At 40.1% G+C, this 24,385-nt stretch overlaps 1 protein-coding gene across 4 annotated transcripts in view; it reads right to left on the bottom strand.

Moving 5' to 3' along the window:
* Window positions 1-24,385, bottom strand: part of sh3pxd2aa (SH3 and PX domains 2Aa) — a 322,784-nt gene that overhangs the window by 78,204 nt on the left and 220,195 nt on the right. For all 4 annotated transcript variants that reach the window (XM_043712866.2, XM_087998826.1, XM_087998827.1 and 1 more), the window contains one exon: window positions 6,390-6,503. In XM_043712866.2, the coding sequence (XP_043568801.2) occupies window positions 6,390-6,503 (114 nt within the window). The remainder of the gene's footprint in view (window positions 1-6,389; window positions 6,504-24,385) is intronic.

Raw genomic sequence — 24,385 nt, 5'->3', positions numbered from 1 at the left:
TTGCCCAGTCTGCCCCCGGCCGCACCCAAACATGTCCAACCACGCCCCCCTGTCCACCTCTGCCCCAACCTTGACCCCACCCTCATCCACGCCACCTCCACCATTCCCCCTCCCCTCAACATCATATTTCCATTTAGAAGATTGAGGTGATCTTATTGAAACACTTAAGATCTTGAGAGGATTGGACAAGATGAATACTTAGAGATGTTTTCTTTAGTGGAGGAGACAAGAATTAGGGGACACAGTTTAAAAATAATACGTCTCCCTTTTTAGAAAGAAATTAGGATATTTTATTTTCTCAGAGAGTCATTACAATGTGAAATTCTCTTCCACAGAAAATAGTGGAGGCTTGGTCTTTCACATTTTTCAAGGCTGAGTTTGAGAAATTCTTGATAGACAAACAAGTACAGGGCAGACATGAAACTCGAGAAGAGATCATAAGCAGATCAGTCATTATCTTACTGAATGTTAGAACAAGCTCGAAGAACTAAATGAAAACCTTGTGCTCCTAGTCCCACGATCCTATATTCTACAGAAAGCAGTGGAGGCTGGGTAACTGAATCTATTTAAGTTCGACAGATTTTTGATTGACAAAGGAACTAAGGGCTATGTGAGTTAGGCAGGTAAATGAAGTTAAAGCCTTAATCAGGTAAATCATGATCTTAATGAATCATACAGCTAAATCCATAGCCTGAATGGACTACTCCTATTCCTATTTCTCATGTTCATAGAACAAGGAGAGAAGAGAGATATACTTCCCTATTCCTGACACAGATGTGATCCAATGTACTGGAGGCAAATGAACACTGTATCAGGAACCCTTCATTAAACAGATATGGGGTCATTCCCTGGCTACAATGGATCTGATTCTCATGTTGAAATGGGCCAACGTAAAATCTGGTATTCACTAGAGAGAAAACTTCTCCCTCATGCTGAAGCTCAAACCTTGGTCCTGGGCTGCAGGATGATGTTAATTCAAAGAATAAATTTACAGAACAACTTTTTGTAGCTCCAATTGCCTTATTATTGGAACAGATTAATTATTTCCACCCACAGTACTCAGAGAGTTAAAAAATAATTGCTGTTGTACAACAAAATGATTCAAAACAATCACTGAAAATAAACTGGAAAAAGGTGAACAAATAAGGTCTAGAAATTACATGAAGAGATACAATTTTAAGAACTAAGCGAGAAAATGAGTAAAGATTAAATCAATACACAATGAATTAGTAGATGGAAACATTAGATGCAACAAGAATATTGGACATGCTGGACAAGAAAAGACCAAGGTCCAACAGATTCACCTTGTACCATACTGGTAGTTGGATAATACAACAATCGTTGATTAATCATAGTAGTAAACCTCTATTAACAGACACAAACATGAGGATAAGAAAACCCTAACAGTGGAGAGCTTTAGAATGCGTGTTTAAATTTCCCCGTTTCTCTGAGCAACCAATCACATGTCATAAGCAAAATTATTCATGGACTGGATTCCATAATATTAAATTTTCTCAATGAAATCTATCTTACTTTCATTCAAATGAGCAAACAGAATCACTAAATTAGATTTGTACAGTAGAGAAGGAGATCATTCAGCTCATCATGTCTGCACTGGCTCTGTAATGCAACATTTCACTCAGTGCCATTATTTACTTTCTCCCCATAACCCAGCACATTCTTCCTGTTCAAATAACCATACAAATCCCTTTCTAATGTCTCAATTGAACCAGCCCCCACTACACTCTCAAGCAGTGCATTCTAAGCCTTAACGACTGCGTTAGAATCTTTATCCTCACATCAGCTTCTTTCACTAATTACTTTAAATCGGTGCACTCTCGTTCTTGATCCTTTCACAAGTGGGAGCATTTTCTTCCTATTTGCTCTGACCAGAGTTCTATTTTGAATAAATCTCCTCTTAGCTTTGTCTTCAACAAGGAGAGCAGTCCCAATCACTCCAATCTATCTTAACAGCTGAAATTCCTCAACCCTTTAACATTTCTTGCACTCTCACCAACATCATCACAAGTTTCTTCAAGTTTGGCATCCAGAAGTAGGCACAATATTTTAGCTAAGACCTAAGTAGTATTTTATACAAATTCAACATAAACTCCTTGCTCTACACTCTAAGCTCTCATTAAGACCAGGCTGTTGTGTACTTTATGAGCCACTCTCTCCACCTCTCCTTCCACCTTTCATGATTTATGCACGTTTACATTTATGTCACTCTGCTCCTGCACACCTTTTAGATTATACACTTTATCCTTTTCAAGTTCTACACTGCTCTCCCTGCAGTTTACAATGTTTCCAAGTTATGTACCATCCACAAAATTTGAAAGTGCGCCTGTACCCAAGCTCTAGACCATTTATAGAAATGCAGAGGTCCCGACACCGACCTCTAAGGAACTCCAGTATGAATTCTTCGTCAGCCCATGTAATATCTGTTTCCTATAACTCGGCCATCTTTGTATGTACATTTCACCCTGCCCTTCTATTCTATGAGCTCTAACTTTGTTCTTAAGTGTTGTGATTCCAGCTTTCTTAATAGATCCTCAAAGAACATGATCTCCCTTGCATAATATCACGTTGACTCTGCTTGATTTCACTATAATTTCTTTTCCTATTAGTTAGCCAATCCATTATTCATGCTAATATACAATGCCAACATGATCAGTTCTTATTTTGTGTGGTTAAACTAAACACTGAAAGGTTAGATTCAGTTGCACGGGAAAACGTTAAAGTGGGAGGGCTCAGCAGAGATGATTAAAGTTTCCAGAACAAGTAAAGTGTAGAAAGAATCAGGAATCCAACTTCAGACACAGCAGATAAGGGGACAGCTATGAGAATGTGGGCAGTCAATGCAGGACTGAGGGTGTTGTACTTAAATGCATACAGTAGATGAAACAAGGTAAATGAGCTTGCAGCTCAGATTGAAATTGGCAGGTTGTGAGTATCACAGAGACATGCAAAGGGGTCAGGGCTGGAAACTAAACTTCCAGGTAGATGGACAAAGCGGGAGAGTTACCTTGTTAGTAAGAAATTAAATTAAATCAATAGCAAGAAGAAATATCACGTCAGAAGGTGTAGAATCTGCGATGGGTAGAATTAAGGAAGTGTAAAGGAAAACAATTTGTGTATAGGCCTTGTAACAGCAGTCAGGGTGTGGGGAAGAAAATAAATCAGGAGATAGAAAAGGCACATAAGAAAGGCACTATTACAAGTACTATGATGAAATACTTCAATATGGAGGTGGACTGAGAAAATCAGGTTGGTAGAAGATCTCAAGAAAAGGAATCTGTGGAATGTCTACGAGTTGGATTTTTGGAGCAGCTTGTGGTAGACCCCATTAGGGAACATGCAGTTCTGGTTTTGGTGATGTGTAATAGGCAGTCTTGATTAGAGAGCATAAAGTAAAGGAACTGTTAAGGAGCAGTGACCATAGCATGATAGAATCCACCCTGCAGTTTGAAAGGAAAAAACTGGAATCAGGTGTAACAGGATGACAATTCAGCAAAGGTAACTACAAAGACATGAGGGAAGAGCTGGCCAGAGTTGATTGGAAGGGCAACCTCACAGGGAAGACAATGGAGCAGCAATGGCAGGATGTTCTGGCAATAATTTGGGGGCACAGCAGAAATTCATCCCAAAGAAGAAGACGATGTAGTGAAGATTCGTGGGAAGTCAGAGGATAGGGAATCCTTTCAAAATCAGTAGAGGATAACTAAAAGAGCAATAAGTGGGGAAAAGATGAAATATAAGAGCAAGCTAGCTAGTAATGTAAAAGAAGATTGCAAGAGATTTTTAGTTATCTAAATGAGAAGACAGAGGCAAGACTGGACATTAGACCACTGGAAAATGAGACTGGATAAGTAGTAATGGGGAACAAAGAAATGGCGGAGGAACTGAATAGGTATTTTACATCAGTCCTCACAGTGGAAGGGACCAGCAGCATCCCAGAACTTCAAGAGAGTTGCAAGTCAGAGGTAAGTGTAGTGACCATCACTAAGGACAAGGTGGTGGGGAAGCTAAAATGTGTGAAGATGGATAAATCACCAGGACTACTCTTCAGAATTCTGAAGGAGGTTGATGAGGAGATTGTGGAGGCATTAGTTGTGATCCTTCAGGAATCACGGGAGTCGGGACGGTCCCAGAATGGCTGATGTAACACCCCTGCTAAGACTGAAGGGAGGCAGTGAACAGTAAATCATTGGCCGGTTAGCCTGACCTCAGTTCTTTTGAGCCCATTATTAAGGGATGGAATTGGGGAATACTTGGAATGGCATTGTAAAATAGGGCTGAATGGGCACAGTTTCATCAAGGAGAGGTCATGCCTGACGAACCTATTACAAATATTTGAGGAGAAAACAAGTAAAGTTAGACAATGGATTTCCAGAAGGCCTTTGACAAGGTGGTGCACAGGAAGATGTGAAATGAGGCAAGAGCCTATGGTATTAGAAGCAAGGTACTAGCATGGATAATAGATTGGCTTACTGGAAGGAGGTTGAGAGTGGGGATAAAGGGGTCTTTTTCAGGATGGCAGAGTTCTGCAGGGGTCTATGTTGGGACCACAATTATATTCATTATACATTAACAATCTGGATGAAGGAACTGAGGGTATTGTTGCTACATTTGCAGGTGACACAAAGATAGTGGAAGGACAGATAGTATTGAGGAAGCAGGAAAGCTGCTGAAGGACTTGGACAGGCTCGGAGAATGGGCAAAGAAATAACAGATGCAATACAATATGGGAAAGCATGAGGTTACGCACTTTGGTAGGAAGAATTGAGATATAGATTATTGTCTAAATGAGAAAGGCTTTAGAAATCTGAAGCATAAAGGCGCTTGGGAGTCCAAGTTCAGGTTTCTCTTAAAGTTAACATTCAGGTTCAGTTGGCAGTTAGGAATAGCAGAGAAGTCCCACTGAGGCTGTATAATATTCTGGTCATTTGGAATATTGTGAGCAGTTTTGATCCCTGTATCTAAGGATGGATGTGCTGGCCTTGGAGAAAGTTCAGAGGAGGTTTATAAGAATGATCCCAGGATGCTGGGTGTGTCATATGAGGAATGGTTGAAGACTCCGGGTCTGTATTTGATGGATTTTAGATGGATTGAGGAGTGGTGAGATCTCATTGCAACCTACAGAATACTGAGAGGTCTGCGTGGAGTGGACATGAAGCAGATGTTTCCATTAGTAAGAGAGACTAGGACTTAAGGGTACAACCTCAAAGAGAAATAAAGCCTTTTAGAACAGAGATGACAAGGAATTTCTTCAGCCAGAAGGTAGTTAGAATGTGGAAATCATTGCGCAGTGGGCAGTGGAGGCCAAATCATTGAATGTCTTTAAGGCAGAGATAGCTAAGTTCTAGATTTGTAATGAGATCAAGATTATGGGGAGAAGGCAGGAGAATGGAATTGAGTAGTAGTTCAGCCATGATCAAACAGCAGAGCAGGCGTGATAGACCAAATAGCCTAATTCTGCTCCTATATCTAATGTTTTTACGGTGTAATAACCTTTTATGTGGCATCTTACTGAATTTCCCACCTTTGGGAAATTTAAAGCACTACATCTATTGCTTCCCAATTGTCCATTCTGCTTTTTGCATCCTTTAATAATTTGTGAAACACAATTTTTCTTGCATGCTGACACACGATTTTCCAACTATCTTGCTCCTACTTTCTGAATAACAGATTCCAACATTTTGCCAATGACCGACATTAGATTAAGTGGCCTACTATTTCCTGCTTTCTGTCTCTGTCCTTCCTTGGACACAGGCTTTCCAATCTGCTGACACTTCTTCAGAACTTGGGAATTCTGGATGATTACAACCAATGCATCTATTACCTCTTCAGCCAGTTCTTTTAACTCCCTAAAATGCAAGCCATCAGATCCAGGGATTAGTCAGCCTTTAATCATGCTAGTTTTCCTAGTATTTTTTTCAACTGCTTTAAGTATCACCCTTCTCTTTGCCCCTTGATTTTCTCAATTATTTTTTGAATCATTCTCAGTCTTCTACTATAAAGAAAAATACAAAAGTATTGTTCAAAGCTTCTACCATTTTTTAGTTCTCCATTATTAATTCAGCCACATCATCCAAAAGACCAACATCTACTTTAGCTTCTCTTACACTGGACACAGATCTATCTGAGAAAGTATACTGGCAATGCTTTACCTGAATAAGTTAAACTCACATCATTGCATACAAAAACAAAAAGTGCTGGGCAAAATTCAGCAGGCCCAGTACCATCTGCAGAGAGAGAAACATAATGAATGTTTCAAATCTGATGTGACTCTTTTCTGAACTGAGAAATGCGTTACCCAAATAAATTAAATCACTGAGTACTGATTAAGCAAAGCAGCAAGTGGCATATTTGAAGAGTGGATCCATTACCTTCTCCAGCTCTTGTAGTGCTGATGTCCAGGTCATCTCGGGTTCCATTTTGTGCTTCTAGATATGTGGCTGGGACCCAGCCCTGCTCCTCTGCTGTACTGACAAACCACCAGCCTGAAATGGAGAAAGTAAAAATTAAACTCAGTACTGGTAGTAGTGGTTCAGACAAATCTAGCATTGGTCTTGTGATATTTTTGTACAATGTTCATCTCAACCATGAAAAATACAATTAAAAATACTGTTAAACTTAGTCTGCAGTGAGCCAGCATGAAATCAGGCAGACTTAAAGCAGGACAAAAGAGTTGTGGGCAGTTCAGAGTTAGCACAAGGTCAGGGAGGCAGCTTAAAAGAGCGTGCAAGAGCACTGGAGATTTTTTGATTTGAGAGATATAGAAAATCAGAAGTGTAACTTCACTGGAAAACAGTTTTAAGGAGACCAAGAGTTGAACAGGATGGATGAGTTTGAAAATATTCAAAGGGTAATATTGCAGGAAAAACAGTTTACTAAATGGCATCAGAAGCCTGCACAGGTTGAATGGTAACAAAAACAGAAATTGCTAGAAATGTTCAGCAGGTCTGGTAGCATCTATGGAGAGAAAGTAGAGTTAACATTTCAGGTCCAATGACCTACCTTCAGAATGGTGACTTTGATAAGTAAAGATTGGTGGGTATTTCTACTATCCTAAATTAATGTAAAAATTGGTCTTTCGCACCGGATACAGTAAATTAGGTTGGAGGAAAGACAGGTGAACAACTGTTTGGGGCCCTGGATGGAGACAAGGTGGGTGGTGTGCAGGCAGGTCTTGCATCTTTTACAGTTGTAGGGGAAAGTACCTGGGAGTTTGGGGGGTTGGTAGGAAGAGTGGCACGAACCAAGGACTGGCGATGGGTACAGTTCCAGTCACGAATCCGATTAACTCCCCCCCGTCGACCAACCAAGTCGCACCCTCTACCTGTGTTCACCGATCTCTACTTCACCACTCATCCCATGTCCCCCACCTATACCAGAAACGTTGACTTGTCCACCTCCTGATGCTGCCTGGCTTGCTGTGTTCTTCCAGCCTCCTGTTTGTCTACTTTGGATTCCAGTATCTGCAGTTTTTTTGTCTCTAACCATGTATCCAGTTGTAGTTACTGGAAATCTGTGTTTTGGATCTAAAGCAGCAACTGGAGTCACTGCAGACTATATGCAAGACTAAAATTTTCATGGATAATTTATACAACAGGGTCGTCACACTGCAGCTAAGGAATGCAAAGGCAGAAAGAGAATGGGTGATTGTCAGATAGAGTAAAAACATCAAGCAAGAAGTGGTGGGCGACACGGTGGCACAGTGGTTAGCACTGCTGCCTCACAGCGCCAGAGACCCGGGTTCAATTCCCGCCTCAGGCGACTGACTGTGTGGAGTTTGCATGTTCTCCCCGTGTCTGCGTGGGTTTCCTCCGGGTGCTCCGGTTTCCTCCCACAGTCACAAAGATGTGCAGGGTCAGGTGAATTGGCCAAACTAAATTGCCCGTAGTGTTAGATTAGGGGTATGGGTGGGTTTCGCTTCGGCGAGTCGGTGTGGACTTGTTGGGCCAAAGGGCCTGTTTCCACACTGTAATGTAATCTAATGTAATCTAAAAAAAAAGTGCAGCTCATAAACCTCTCAAACAGGTTTTCTGTTTTGCTTACAGCTGAGGGAGTTGGTGTATCAGGGAATGCAATGAGAGGCAACTCCAAGGCTCAGAATGACTGTCTTGCATGGGGGAGAGAATGACAAAGAGTGGGAAAACCAAAGTGATAGAGGATTATATCAAAAGGAGAACAGATGTTTCTGCATCCAGAGACGTGACACCAGGAGTGATGCTGCAGCCAACTGGGGTAGTACACTATAAATTGAGCCCGACTACTCCTCAAGTTGTACCAAATGTTAAAGTTTATTTTATAAAGTACACATAGTACCCCAATTTTCATGATTTTCAGACCAACAATGATAGAAATCATGGACTAGATTTCTGACCTTAACAAGAATTATTATTTAACATCAGTACTTAGACAACAGCTATAGGTAAACAGAAATATACTATTGGCATATAACAATACCAATTAAAATTTTAATTGTTATGAATTCCTCTTATACATACATACTAACAAATAGGGAAATAGATTATTGGCAGAGGTAGAATAAAATGGAACATCAATTCAATGGTCTTTGCTTCCCTGTTCTTTTGATCCTTCTTCAGCTGGCCAGGTCTTTGGAGATCAGTTATCTTTCCCTGGAAGTTTCCACTAGTTCATTTAGAAAATGTCTCTGATTTATCTCTTCTCATTGCACAAAATCAAATCTTGGATGGCCTATCCCTGAAATGATTATCAAGGTATCAAATATCAAGATTATTAAAACACACTCAAAGACTTCATCCGGCACACTCTAATGTGGTTTGCCCAGTCAATGTGTAGATTTAAATCACCTATGATTACTGCCGCACCCTTGTGGCATACATCACTAATTTAATGTGATCCTGTACCTCACCATTACTGTTTGAAGGGCTGTAGACAATTCCCATTTTTATTTTTCACACCTTGTTACTTTTTTAGCTCTACCCAAATTAAATCCACATTTACATTTCCTGCACCAACATGCTTTTTCACTCTTGCACCAATTTAATCTTTCATTAACAAAAGCCATCCATTCTTCTTCTCCATTTTGCCTGTCCTTCCTATAGGTTGAATATCCTTGGATGCGTAGTTCCTAGCTTTGATCACCTCAAATTATGTCTCAGTAATCAGAATCATATTGTAAACATTTACAAATATTTGTACTGTTAATTCATTCACCTTTTTGCAAACATACTGTGCTCTCAGACTTGTCTTTATGACACTTCTACAAATTTTTTTTGTATTCCACCCTACTTGTTCTTACTCCTTGTATCATGACTTCCACTTTTGGTTTCTAATTTTCTCTCTTTCATTTTCTTCTTTGTTTCCCTCACTCTTGTCTCCCCACTTAGGTTCCCATGCCCCTGCCATTCTAGCTTAATCCACAGTACTAGCGAATGGTTCGGTGATGATATTGATCCTGGTCTTGTTGGGATGCAACCCATTCAACTTTTACAGATTTCAGAATTGATTCCTTAGAACTGGTCAAAATGTCTCTCAAGTATCTAAATCCCTTTTGTTGTATATCATCCCTCCAGACATGCATTCATTTGATTACTACCTTCCAGGTCCTGTTTGGAGGTGGGGTCCAAATGTAGTATTTCTAATTTTGCAGATTATTTCTTAAGTAGTAAACTGGAAGGTGTAAATGTAAAAGGGACTTAGATATCCTTGTTAATGTGCCACTGAAGAGTAATATGCAGCTACAGCAAGCTATTAGGAAGGCTGATGGAATGTTAGCCTTAATAGGAAAAGTATTTGAATACCTGGAGCTGTGAAGACTTACATCAATTGTAGAAAAACTTGGATAGATCACACATGGAGTACAGTGTGCAGTTTTGGCTTTCTTACCCCAGGAAAGATACCACTGCCATAGGCAAAAAGCAACAAAGGTTCACCAGATCTGTTCCTGGGATAGCAGGGCTATCCTATGATGAGAGATTGGGAAAACTGGGCCTGCTTATTCGAGAGTTTCAAACTATGAGATATTATATCATTGAAACCTAATAAATATTGAAATGGATGGACAGGGTAATTTCAGGCAATATATTTCCTCTGGTTAGGGAATATAGAACTGGGGCTACAATTTAAAAATCAGGCTATGCTACTTTGGTCTGAGATGAAGAGAAATGATTTTACATAGAGGTTACGAACCTTTGGAATTCTTGACTACAGAGGATATGGAGGCTCAGTGTTTGAGAATGTTTAAGGGAAAGATTGATAAAATTTATGATTACCAATAGAATACAGTGTTGTGGGGATGAGGTAAGTAAAAGGCACTGAAGTGTTCAATCAGCCATTAATGGTTTCCTCCTGTTCCGATGTTCCTTGACAGGAATATGGCAAGCTGGCCTCGTGAATCACCACACTTTATGTGTTGTAGGGACACCCAACGTGCCGTTAAGGACAGAGTTCAAATTTTTGGTCTAGCAGCAGTGAAGAAACAGTGCTACAGTTCCAAGTCAGGATGTCATTAGGCTTGGAAGGAAATTTGCAGCTGGAGGTGTTCTCATGCATCTGCTGCTGCTGTCCTTCTCGGTGGAGATTGCAAGTTTGGTAGGTGTTGTCAGAGCTTTGTCAACAGTAAACAATGGTGGAGGGAAAGAATGTTGAAGGTGATGGATGGGATGCCAATCATATGGCCTTGTTTAGTCCTGAATTATGCCAAATTCATGAGTGTTGTTGGAACTGCTCTCACCCAGGTGTGTAGACAGTGTTCCATCACACTCCTGACTATAACCTTTAAAATAGTGGACATGCTTGGGGGAATAAGGATAGAGTCACTTGTCATACCCCTGATCTGCTCTTGTATTTGCATTATATATGTGACTGGTCCAGTCTAGTTTCTGGTCAATGGTAATCCCCAGGATGTTGATAGTGTTAGAAACCATTGATGGAAATGCCACTGAATTCCAGGGGGAGACTGTTTGATTCTCTCCTGTTTGAGATGGTCACAGCCTGTCCCATGCATGGTATGAATGTTACTTGCTATTTATCAACCCAAACCTGAATACTGTGCAGGCCTTCTTGTGTGTTTGGACATGGATTGCTTCAATTTCTGAGAAGTAGCAAATGGTGCAAAACATTGTGTAATCATCAGAGAGCATCCCTACCTCTCATATTTTTATAGAAGAAAGGTCACTGTTAAAGCAATTGAAGATGTTGGGCCTAGAACATTCTGCACAGCTGAAATGACTGACCTCCAACAACCACAACTATCTTCCTTTGTACCAGCTATGGCTCCTACAAATGAAAGGTTTTCTCCCTAATTCCCATTAACTCAAGTTTTGCTAGGGATCCTTGATGCCAATACTGCCTTGATGACAACAGCAGTCACTCTCATTTCACCTCTGGAGATAAGGTCTTTTGTTCATGTTTGGACAAAGGCAGTAATGAGGTCAGGAGGTGAGTGGCCCTGGTGGAATCAAAACTGTGCATCAGTGGGCAGCTTATTGCTGAGTAAGTGCCACTTGAACGCACTGTTAGTGACCACTTCAATTACATTGCTGATGACTGAAAGTAGATTAACGGGGTGGAAACTGGGCAGGTAGGATTTGTCCTGCTTTTTTTGTGGATAGGACATATCTGACAATCTTCTACACAACAGATTGTTGTAGCTACACTGAAACAGCTTGATTAAAGGCAGTTACTTCTGGAGTGTAGGCTTTCAATGCTAAAAGTGAAATGTTCGCACAGCCCATCAGTTTTGCAGTATCCAGTGCCTTCAGCGATTTCTTGATATCATGTGGAGAGATTTGATTAGGCTGAAGACTGGCATCTGTGATGTGAAGGAGGAGACTCCCCTGGATAATCAACTCAATGCTTCTGAGGATAGTTATGAAGCCTCCAACATTGTTTTTTGCAGTATTGTGCTAGGTTACCTTTTCATTAAGAAAGGATTAATCATGGAGATGCCTCCTCCTCCAAGTAGTTCTTCAATTGTTCAACACTATTTATTATATTATGTGACAGGGTTGCAAAGCTTAGATTTGATCCATTCATTGATGCTTTCCTCAATGTGAAGACATCACAAGGACAATGCAGTGCTCACTTCTATCAATACTGTCATGCACTACGCCACTGTCTCCCCTGATAACCATTTCCAAATTGAGACTAGGAGGTTACAAGAACCAGTATTCATTTAGGAAAATTACAATTAATCCCTGTACAAATGAGGCAAACTGATTAAAGCCTTTTTCAACTAATTTACAAAAGCAGATTCCACAAACATTTGGTATGCTTTCCTTTATTGGTCAGAGCATTGAATATAGGAGTTGGGAGGTCATGTTGCGGCTGTACAGGGCATTGGTTAGGCCTCTTTTGGAATGTTGTGCAATTCTGGTCTCCCTTCTATAGGAAGGATGTTGTGAAACTTGAAAGGGTTCAGAATGTATTTACAAGGATTTTGCCAGTGTTGGTGGGTTTGAGCTAAAGAGAGAGGCTGAATAGGCTCTGGCTGCTTTCCCTGAAGCATTGGAAGCTGAGGGGTGACCTTATAGAGGTTTATAAAATCAGGAGGGGCATGGATAGGGTAAATAGACAAGGTCTTTTCCCCGAGGTGGGGGAGTCCAGAACTAGACGGCATAGGTTTAGGGTGAGAGGGAAAAGATTTAAAAGGAACCTAACAGGCAACCTTTTCACACAGAGGGTGGTACGTGTATGGAATGAGCTGCCAGAGGAAGTTGTGGAGGCTGGGACAATTACAACATTTAAAAGGCATCTGGATGGGTATGTGAATAGGAAGGGTTTAGAAGGATATGGGCCAAGTGCTTGTAAATGGGCCTAGATTAATTTAGGGTATCTGGCGGCATGGATGAGTTGGACCGAATGATCTGTTTCTGTGCTGTACATCACTATGACTCTATAACTACAAGTTTTCCTTGTATTAGTATTTCCATGTCAAAGGCTGTCACGTATCATTAATGTAAGTTGTAAATAGCTAGGATATCAGCACAAATGCTTGCAACATTTCCCTATTAAGAGCCTGCTAAATTGAAAATATCCCTTTTGTTACTATTCTCGTTTTCTGTCCTTTCATCAGTTCTCTGTCCATGTTAACAGAATCTCTTAAGACGTCAACAACCTTTTATCTAGCACTTTGTCAAATACCTCTTCCAAATCCAAATATACTACAGAGGAACCTCGATTATCCGAATATCAATTATCCAAAAATCGGAATATCGGAAAAAGATCTCAAGGTCCCACTAGAAAAATTACATCAAAGATGTGTTTCACATCCTTTGTTTACAGTGATTAAAAGTGAACTCGGCTTACTGAAATGCTGCCGAGAACAGTCCTGGACATTGATGGGAGACCAGGCACCATCTCCAAATGGCTGATCACCCGGCCTCTCTCTCTCTCCCCCCACACTTTCCCTGGAGTTCTACACAGGGGTATACCCTAAACCCACCTTCCCTGCATAACCTCTCCAACATTGTCCTGTTGAGGGCAAAGGTGGAACCTGTCAAGAAGCTGCAGTAAAACGTGTGTGTATGTGTGAATGCTATTTGGAGACTCATTCATGGTCCAGCTGGCCCGCAGAGGGAGGGGGCAGGAGCGGACGGGCTCGTGGGGGGCACGGGGCATGGTGGCCAGGTTGGACTGGGAGTCGGGGCGTGGACGGGGCAGGACCGGATGGGGGATACGGTGTTGGATGGGGTTGGGGGCGGATTGGGGGTGTGATGTTAGATAGGGTTGGGTATGGGGGCAGACTGAGTGCAGTGTTGGATGAGGACTGGCGGGGTCTCTCGCGCGCGGTGTGCTGCTGCCTCATCTCCTGAATGGGGAGCAGATGTAACAGAAAACTCCAAGCCTCAGAGGAAAGACATTGAATCAATGAACTAAATAATCAATTATCTGAACGAAATAGTGCTCACCCATCTCGTTCGGATAATTGAAGTTGCTCTGTATATCAAGTTGTTTGCACCCCATTACATATTTCAAAGGCTATAGCAGATGTTCAAAAGTTTCCCTTTCTTAAAACAATGTTGAAATCTGCTTAATCGTATTATGATTTTCGAGTGCTCTGTCACTACTTCTTTGAAGATGGATTGCAGCATTTTTTATGATGACTGACATCATGCTAACTCATCTGTAATTCCCTGTTTTCTAACTCCATCCTTGAATAGTGGGTTACGTTTGCTCCCTTTCAGTCCACTGGGACTGCTCCAGAATCTGGAGAAACAATCTGCTGCCAAACTATTTATGGAAATAGTTAAAATATTAGAACACGTTTTAAAATCAGTTTCTTCTGTATTATATTTGTCTTCATTGTTAACAATATTCTGTTACTTGGCTTTAACAGACAGCTTGGCAGTAAGCTTAATAAGCTAGAAGCCAGTGTGTCCATGCCACATGGACTGTGCATGGCTCCTTATATCCTGCTTTAGGCTTAAGTCTGTCGAGTTCTCCAAAGTCCAAAGTGACTTTTGAAACATAACTACTTGGAGTGAATTTTTGCGATAATTGTTTTTCCAGGGCCTCTTTGTGCTGTTGGTAGTCTCTTGATTTCCATGGAGTCAGTGCTGAGCAACACTGATTTTATAAGGCCTTTGTTTTATGAGTAAAACACAGACTAATTTTATTTTTACTATGAATAAAAAAATTCCCTTAGAGAGACTGAGCTTATGCTTTAGTCACTCATATTCTACGATTTGGACTTTCATGGAATATTTCCAAATATTTCAAGCTTTGACTTTGGGGGTGATCAGCAAAGACAAGGATGAAGCACTCCTAAAACTCTGAATATTTACACACTAGGGTGAACTGGGAGCCTAGTAAGTAAAGCAGCATGCTTTAAATGGTGAGCAAACCTGGGATATAATCTATAAGTGTTTCATTTTTTAGAACAGGTCTCTGAGGCCTATTGGTTAGTGAGGACAAATGTTCTGTTTATTATGACAATAATATCCACCATGTGTCTTGAAATCCACCAATTTGTGGTGACTGAGTATGTCAAATTTTGGATGTTTACCAGTGACTTGAAAAAATAAGTCAACAATACTGTCACTTCTCCATTAAAGAACTGTCACATATATTATTATACTTCCTCCTTTGTAAATGTTTTATATTTTTTTCTTAAGTCTTTCAGCCTAGATACACATAAGCAATGTAGGTAAGATTCACACACAATATCAGTATGAGGATTGTGAGAAACGAAGCTCATTGTTCAATAATTTCAGTCCGAGTCAAATTCTGAAGCAGTCTTTATTCATACGGTCTTGCAAGCTGGGTGACCATTAAAGGAGGCACACCGATCAGGAGGTTACATTACAATTTATACAGTTCAATTGAGTCTGTCGGTACTCCCCCTTTCACTTCATATCTGATAGTTGTATTGCTCTGTGCAGTTGCTAATCTAATTGGCTTACCACATCTGTCTGTGGCCTGTTGTTGGTGTGCAACTCCCCCCCCTTGACAGCTGGGTCTTATTACTTTTGCTGACGCAACACTGGGTCTCATTTGGTTATCTTATTCATACTAACTCCCTATGTGCGTGACAATTGCAACGGTCATGTCAATACATCTGTTTCTACCAGTCGACCACCTCCCTTTTCGGTTAGTTATTTCTTGTATATACTCTCATGATTCCGCCTTGCGATTTTTTTCAGAAGCAAGATACAGTTACTTGTAACTGCTTGCAAGTATATCTAGCTTAACATATACCAACCCCCCCACCCCCCCCCCCCCCCCCCACGGCTGAGTCATATGATTTTTACAGAAACAACAACCGTCCCAAGAGCCTCTCACAAGGATTTAGCTGAAAAGGGGCAAAAGTTTTAGGAAATTAGGCAAGGTTTCTGAATTTTAGTTATATGGACCTATCTCTAGATAAGGTAAATAAAATGGATCATGTGTCTGATGGGAGTCATTTCGATAACATTGATAATAATTGATGTTTTAGATCAGCCTTGGAAAAGGACAAGGTGCAATCTGAACTGGAGTTGCAATTGATAAGAATGATAGGCTCAGGAATCAAAAACTGAAAGGCAAAATTGCAATGAGAAACAAAAGGCACCCGAAACTTGCCCAATCTAACAGAAACAACTCAATAATGTTGGAAATGCATTTAGATGTTTTCATCGACATATTTAAACATTTAAATACTGATTTCTTTTATTTCAGGTTTCCTTAATAATGAGGAATCTATCACTGACTTCTGAAACACAAGTTGTGTTTAACTGATTTAATTGAAGTTTCAATGAGGTAACAGAGAGAGTTAATGACAGCAATACAGTTTATGTGTCATACATTGATATTCAAACTGTGTTTGATGCAGTACCACATACTCAACTTGAGTGACAGGATGCGGAGAATATTAGTGAAGTTAATTTTTGGAATATATTTGTGGTGGTGGCAGCATCGAGAACAGACCAAACTCCCTCAAAACATTTCAAGAAAGTAGCCCAAACCCTAACTTTGCTAGTTGTTTTAAGTGGGTGTAACGTGGATATTCCAGGAGAGATGTAGCTGGTCAAACTCCTTAGTTTTGAACAAAACAATTTATTTACAAGATGACTGAATGAAACACAAACAAAAAAAAGAACAAAATACTAAATAACTTAACCTATCCAAAAACCCAACAGAATATTCCAACTTAATGATGCTGTTCGAAATATTTGCAACAATCTCCATAAACACCCATTGGCACAAAAAGCAAAATCAAACACAGGGTCTTACAGCAGAGAGAGAGCCAGAGAGAGAGGGAGAGAGAGAGCATGGAACACCCTCTTCTATGGAGCTGTTTCTTGGATCAGCAGCCTCAAAACTGCATGACTGTTTTCAATGAATAGCTAGACTGCCAAAAAAAACAGGGAAAACTAAGCTGGGAGAACTGGCCACTCCCCTTTCATTGTACAAGTTTTTATTTAAACTTTAAAGCCTTTTACCTGAGGCTGTATCTGTTAGCCATAGTCACATTAGCCCTAAAGCCATTCAACCCTGTGCTTTTCAGAACATCTGAACCTGTGCTTTTATAACCTCCTAATAAAAAAAGCTAAGGACAACACAACCTTGTTAAAGGAGCAGCATCATCACATACCAGACAGTGAGCTAAGTGGAAGACTCAAGACTGTTGAACTTTATACTTTTATGTTTATAGTTTGTATGAAAAAGGATTTTTATGTCAACTCTTACCATTTTCTTTATTTTTCTACTTGTTCTTTGAAGGTAATGCTTAACTTTTCAAATTTTTCTTTTTCCCCCATGTACCCAAGTGTTTTGTACCTAGATACCTAAGATGGCATCATGCTTGGCAACTACTATACACTTTCACTTTACTCCAGTACTTCTGTACTTGAATACACATGACAATAAAATCTAAATCAAATCTAGGACACAAATTCACAATTTGTAAATGTGACTAAACTTGAAAGTACTGTAAACTGAGAGGCGATCAGTCACGGACTTCAAAGAACATGGACAGGCTGATGCAATAATTAAACACATGGTTTAAGAACCTCATGGAGACTGATAACTTTAAGAAATTCAAACTTCCAGTTAATAATTAAAAGAGTGATACAAGGTTTTACATTTCAAGATGCTGAATGTAACAAAGAACAAAAAACTCAATTGAACAAACATTATTATAGGCAACCTATAATTTGAAGCTCAAAACAGAATTCCCCATTTTATTCTTAGCATAGTTGGAAAACAAACTGCACAGATACATGTTACAATGTCCTTCAATAGGCATTCAATTTTCATAACATCAGTCAAAAGAGATTCTTAGCTCCTGAGATTTAATTATTTCAGCATCCTTCCTCAGCCTCTTAACCACTAGATCCAGAACTGATTTCATGGTGATAATACTACTGAAGATTTTTCCTCTAGCACAAGCCAGGAATGGTTTCCAGTCTCATTTAACTCCTCATGAACTACCTCTTTTCAATCAAAGCATCAGTATCTACCTGCATTCCTGCCCAGTGATTCATAGAGCCTTCTGCTTCTAGCTGCTCTTTGCTCTTTACCAGACCTGAGCCAACTGACTAAGTTTTTAGGGCTTTCTTAGAAATCCTTCTCTCATGGACCATTTCCATAACAACTTAAAGCTCATGGGGTTTGTATCAATCTAGAAATATTGATTAAGGAAACTTAAGAGCTCAACTCTCTCCCTTTTTATGCAAAAAAGAATATAGGATTTAGGAACAGAGTTAGGTAATTTGGCTTATCAAAATTGCTGCAGCATTCAATCAGACTGACCAGTTTATGGTCTCACTTTACTTTGCTGTTTGCCCCTCATAATCCTTGACACTCTTATTTATCAAAAAATATAACTAACAAAAATGCAGCTTCAACACAAATAGTGTGGTTTTTAGCAAGTTGCTGGTGTTGAGCCAAAGAAAAACTGCCTATCACAAATGATTAACATGGTATAACTTTACTGTTGGTGTGAAGTAGGATTGTTGGACTGAAGTAAACAGCATATTGCTTCAGTTGTTTGCAATAAGAAATGTACTGACATTCCAAAAGACCTGTGCTTGAAAACACAATACAATGTCCAACATTAATGTGATCCTATGTTTGCACAACATTTGCTGAGTGTACTAAGAATCACAATCACCAATTTAAATTTGTTGAATTAGGCTTGTAATGTGACACACTTGTATGTATTGGAACTTATAAATATTAATGCATAGGGACCTGTTTCCTTCAGACAGATAGAACATGTACACCTATTTCAAAACCACAAAATAGGTGATAGCAAATGACACATTCATTTATCACAGCACTGTCTTGACAAGAGTCAACTAACTGATTTAACATTTAACTAAAACTTTCTAGGTCACTGTTAGTCATCAATTCTTAATAGTATTTCTTTTTGGCAATGAAGGTCCAAATGCACTCTTCTCTCATACAAGATAAATGCTGATTTCCCTTTACATTATTATTCTTATGAATATCCTGATAAGTTCAACACAAAAAGCTTTGACATAAGCTGTTTTTTTTCCACCAATACTCAAGTTCTGCACCACTAAATAACAATTTATACTTTTATTAATTGAATTCCAGATTTTCTTGTTAGTTGAATTTAAATTCCACTGCCATGGTGAAATGGATATATTGACAAGACAGATCACAGAAAAAAACAATTAATTATAATCTTTAAAGATGCCAATCAAGCAAAACCAACAATTCATTACAACTGTCTAAAAAATCTCTGCTGAGCTCATATTTCTACTCATTTGGGTTCAAAGCAAAAAATGCACAATGAGGATAGGTAAAAGTCCAGTTTTAATGCCTTTGTCTTTCAGGTGTTGATTGAGCTACTGTGAATTTTCAATTAGGACAAGGAATATGATAAAATATGACCTAGTAGCTTGGTTGGGCAGAATCTGGTCCTCCAGAATGTGGCATGGTGGAAATTTAAAGATCGGTTAATTAGTTGGGCGGTGGCCCTGGCAACCTCTTGGCTCCATCAGAAAGGTCCAATGTCAACCTTCCAGTTCCACTGCCACAACTATCAGAGTTAGAAATGCAGATCCTTTGAATGCTCAAACATATCAGCTTCAGAGTTGATTAAGAACAGGTGATGTTGTTTGCACTTTACATTTTAGAGCTCAGTTCTTTCAAGGGTCTTGTGGCACAGTGGTAAGTGCCCTACTTCTGAGCCAGAAGACCAGGGTTCAAGTCCAACCTGTCCTAAAATGTCCAAACGGCTTGTTTACAATTAGAAGTTCTTGTCTTGAAGGCTGCTAGTCCTGAGAAGAATAAAACAGCTCAGTTCTTGGTTAGTGCCTTCAGGTCAGACAACCTCCTCATAGGTCTGCTTCTAGGCCTGGCTAAGAAAGACATGAACAGATACATACAACAGGCAATGGAGGGATTTGTAGTTCCTTTCTTCCATAACAAGATAAGGATGGCAGAATTCCTGCCCTAAAGGTTATTAATAAACCAGATGAATCTTTACAGGGTGGCAATAGTTATTAAATAAGCTTTTCATTTCCAGATTTTTATTGAATTTAAATTTCACCATCTGCCATGTTACGATTAAATATATGTCCCCAGAATATTAACCTGGAGTTCTGGATTGACAAACTGGCACCACTTGGGTTTATTCAGAGTACTTTCTTCCCAGAGACAGTCTTTTGATTGGCTTTCAAGTTGCAACAGTTGTTGTGGATCAGGAGAGCGTCCAATTTATCTGGTTGCAATTTAACACAGAAACTGTGAGAAGGGTGGAGGTGAACAAGAAGGAGGCAATGAGATTCCAAGAAGCTAGCTGCATCAATTCTTCTCATTCTTGTTTCTCTGTGAAGTTGTTTACTCCAACTTTCAGCTGAATGAGCAGGGGAAAATACATTTGGAAACATTGAAAGCATTAATTTTAAAACCCAAAGACAACCAGAAAAACATGGATCCTGCCAAACAACCAGTGAACTAAAGATTGATCACCACTGTGCAAATATCTTTGAGGCATTATTGAGGAATGGAAAAGGATTGTGGAGCAACATCATTCAGTTATGTGATTTAACAAGTGATAGAAAAGTGTGTTCCTTTTATCTGTTTGCTTCCCTTTACTATTTGTCAATTTTCCTTTGTGTGTTGGTGTGTGTGGGAGTTGTAAAGGGGATAAAGTTTAAATTACATAAATCAGAAATTCTGTATTTTTACTGAGAAAGAAAAACTGGTGTGATCTGCTTTATCCAAGGTGGCAGACAGTCAAGGCAAATTAGGATCTTCAGTAGTTTCAATAGCTTTTAACATTTGGTAATTCCAGGAACAGTGGGGCTTGATTTTCAGGGCACTACTCCAGTGGGTCACTACAGCCATTATTAATCTGGTAAACCTTCTCTGAACTGTGTTTAATGTATTTACATCTTTCCTTAAATATTGTCTACAGTACTTCAGATGTGGTCTATTAATGCAGTATATAAGTGAAACATAACCTCTCAGCTTTTGTATCCATAGGTTTCAGGAAAATGAAGATTGGATTTAGGAGAGATAGAAGGGGGAATGAAAAGCTTTATCAGGTAGGATGAAGGAAAACTCTAAGGCATTATACTCTTCTGTAAGGAACAAAAGGAAGGTCAGAGTGAGGGTTGAGCCGATCAGGGACAGTGGAGGGAACTTGCGCCTGGAATCAGAGGAGCTAGGAGAGGTCCTTAAAGAATACTTTGCTACAGTATTCACTAGTGAGAGGACCGTGTCATTTGTGAGGACAGCACGGAATAGTCTGATATGCTTGAACAGGTTAAAGTTAAGAAGGAGGATGTGCTGAAAATTTTGAAAAACATAAGGATAGATAAGTCACCTGGGCCAGACAGGATACATCCAAGATTACTACAGCAAGCAAAGGAAGAGATTATTGTAAATTGGTAATGATCTTTGTATCCTCACTGTCCACTGGATTACTGCCAGATGATTGGAGGGTGACAAATATTATTCCCTTTTTCAAGAAAGGGAATAGGCATAATCCTGAGAATTACAGATCAGTCAGTCTTACATCTATGGTGGGCAAATTATTGGAGAGGATTCTGAGAGACAAGAGTTACGGTTATTTGGAAAACCATATTTTGATTAGAGATAGTCAACATGGCTTTGTGAGAGGCAGACCATACCTCACAAGCCTTAATGAATTCTTTGAGGATGTGACAAAACACATTGATGAAGGAAGAGTAGTGGATGTGGTGTTCATGGATTTTAGCAAGGCGTTTGATAAGGTTCCCCACGGTAGGCTCATTCAGAAAGTAAGGAGGCATGGGATACAGGGAAATTTGCCTGTCTGGATACAGAATTGAGTAGATGGAAAATATTCAGCCCATAGCTCGGTGACCAGTGGTGTTCCACAGTTCCAGGACTGGTTCTGGGGCCTCTGCTCTTTGTGATTTTAGGATGAGGAAGTGGGAGGGTGGGTTAGTAGGTTTTCCCATGAGATGAAGGTAGGGAGAGTGGTGGATAGTGTAGAGGGCTGTTGTAGGCTGCAATGGAACATTGATAGGATGCAGAACTGGGCTGATAAGTGGCAAGTGGAGTTCAACCTGGAAAAGTGTGAAGTGATTCATTTTGGAAGGTCAAATTTGAATGTAGAATACAGGGTTAAAGACAGGATTCTTGGCAGTGTGGAGGAACAGAGGGTCTTTGGGGTCCATGTCCATAGATCCCTTAAAGTTGCCACCCAAGTTGGCAGGGTTGTTAAGAAGGCATATGGTGTGTTAGCTTTCATTAGCAGGGGGATTGAGTTTAAGAGCCGTGAGATTATGCTTCAGCTCTCTAGAGCCCTGGTTAGACCACACTTGGAATATTGTGTTCAGTTCTGGTCACCTCATTACAGGAAGGATATGGAAGCTTCAGAGAGGATGCAGAGATTTTCCAAGATGCTGCCTGGAGTGAGGGAATGTCTTATGAAGCAAGGTTGAGGGAGCTAAGGCTTTTGTCACTGGAGCAAAGAAGGGGGAGAGGTGACCTGATGGAAGTGTACAAGATGATGAGACTTAATAGTCAGAGAACTTTTCCCAAGGCAGAAATAGCTATCACAAGGGGCATAAATTTAAGATGATTGGAGAAGGTTTGGGGAGATGTCACAGGTTGGTTCTTTACAGAGAGTGGTGGGTGCATGGAAAGCACTGGCAGCAGTGGTAGTAGAGTCAGATACATTAGGAACATTTAAGTGACTCTTGGATAGGCACATGGATGATAGTGAAATGAAGGATATGTAGGTTAGTTTGATCTTAGAGTAGGATAAAAGATCAGCACAACATCAAGGGCTGAAGGGCCTGTACTGTGCTGTACTGTTCTATGTTTGTTACTATTCACTTCACTATTTACTGCACTTTCAAGTTTTGTGCCATACAAACAAACATACAAATAACAAATAAGGAACAACAGTAGGCCAATCAGCTTTTGAACCTGCTCCAACATTCAATAATATCTTGGATAATCTGATTTTAAGAGTCACTCTACATTCCTGCATATTCCAATTAACCTCTCATCCTCTTAGTAATCAAGAATCTACTTCTGCCATAACAATATTTAAAGATTCAGCATTCATTGTCTTTCAAAGAAAGGAATTTCAAAGATTCAAACCTCTCTGACAAAAGAAAATGTTTCCTCATCTTAAATAGACGACACCTTAATTTTAAGTTCTGACCAATATTTCTTCTAAGCTGCTTGGCTCCAATGTTCCGTGAATGATGATTGGCATGCCAGTCATAGCAGTGTCTTCCAGTTCAGAAATCGCTGCTGTGCATGCGACTCATAGGCACGCACAATTGGTGAGAAAGTTAGATGGAGTGCTGACTTTGTCCCCTGATTCTCCCACAAGAGGAAGTATCCTTTCAATCCAACTGTTCAAGTCTCATCAGAATGTTATATTTTAAGTAAGTCACCTCTAACAACTCTAAACTCCACAGGATGCAGCCCAGCCTATCTAGCCTTTCCTCATACAACAACCCGCTCATTCCACGCATTAGTCCAGCAAACGTTTGCTGAACTGCTTCCTATGTAATAGCATCCAAGGTGGCCAGTACTGTACACAAATATAGTCTCACCAAAGTCCTGTGTAACTGGACTTTTGCATACTATTCATTTCACAATAAACTTTAACATTCTATTAGCTTTGTTCTGAAGAAAAGTCACTGAACCTAAAATGTTAACCCTGTTTTCTCTTCATTAATGCTGCCAGATTTGCTAAGTTTCTCCAGCAATTTTTCTTTTTCAAAGTTTGGGTGAAGATTTGTAGCTCGGGTGCTTGTTGTTGTGGTTCTGTTCGCCGAGCTGGAAATTTTTGTTGCAAACATTTCGTCCCCTGTCTAGGTGACATCCTCAGTGCTTGGGAGCCTCCTGTGAAGCGCTTCTGTGGTGTTTCCTCCGGCATTTATAGTGGCCTGTCCCTGCCGCTTCCGGTTGTCAGTTTCAGCTGTCCGCTGTAACTGTAATGGACAACACTACCATTATAGGGCAAGCCAAACAAAGAACAGCCAGGGAATTCCTAGAAGCATGGCACTCATCCACAAACTCCATCAACAAACACATCGACCTGGACCCAATATACCGGCCACTACAGCGGACAGCTGAAACTGACAACCGGAAGCGGCAGGGACAGGCCACTATAAATGCCGGAGGAAACACCACAGAAGCGCTTCACAGGAGGATCCCAAGCACTGAGGATGTCACCTAGACAGGGGACAAAACGTTTGCAACAAAAATTTCCAACTCGGCGAACAGAACCACAACATTTTTCTTTTTGTTTCAGATTTCCAGCATCCTCAATTCTTTGTTTTATTTTATTACATTCCATTTGCTTTCCTGATTACCTGCAGTACATGCATAACTTCTATGATTCATGCACTCAGACACCAGATCCCTCTGCATCTCAAAGCTCTGCAAAACTTAAAATTATAGATGTACAGCCAAGTCT

This window comes from Chiloscyllium plagiosum, unplaced genomic scaffold (assembly GCF_037043375.1).
Source record: "Chiloscyllium plagiosum isolate Xiang-an unplaced genomic scaffold, Cpla_swu_hap1 HiC_scaffold_22, whole genome shotgun sequence".
Classification (NCBI taxonomy): domain Eukaryota; kingdom Metazoa; phylum Chordata; class Chondrichthyes; order Orectolobiformes; family Hemiscylliidae; genus Chiloscyllium; species Chiloscyllium plagiosum.
The sequence above is the reverse complement of the archived record's forward strand: the minus strand, read 5'-3'. Positions and strand labels throughout refer to the sequence as shown.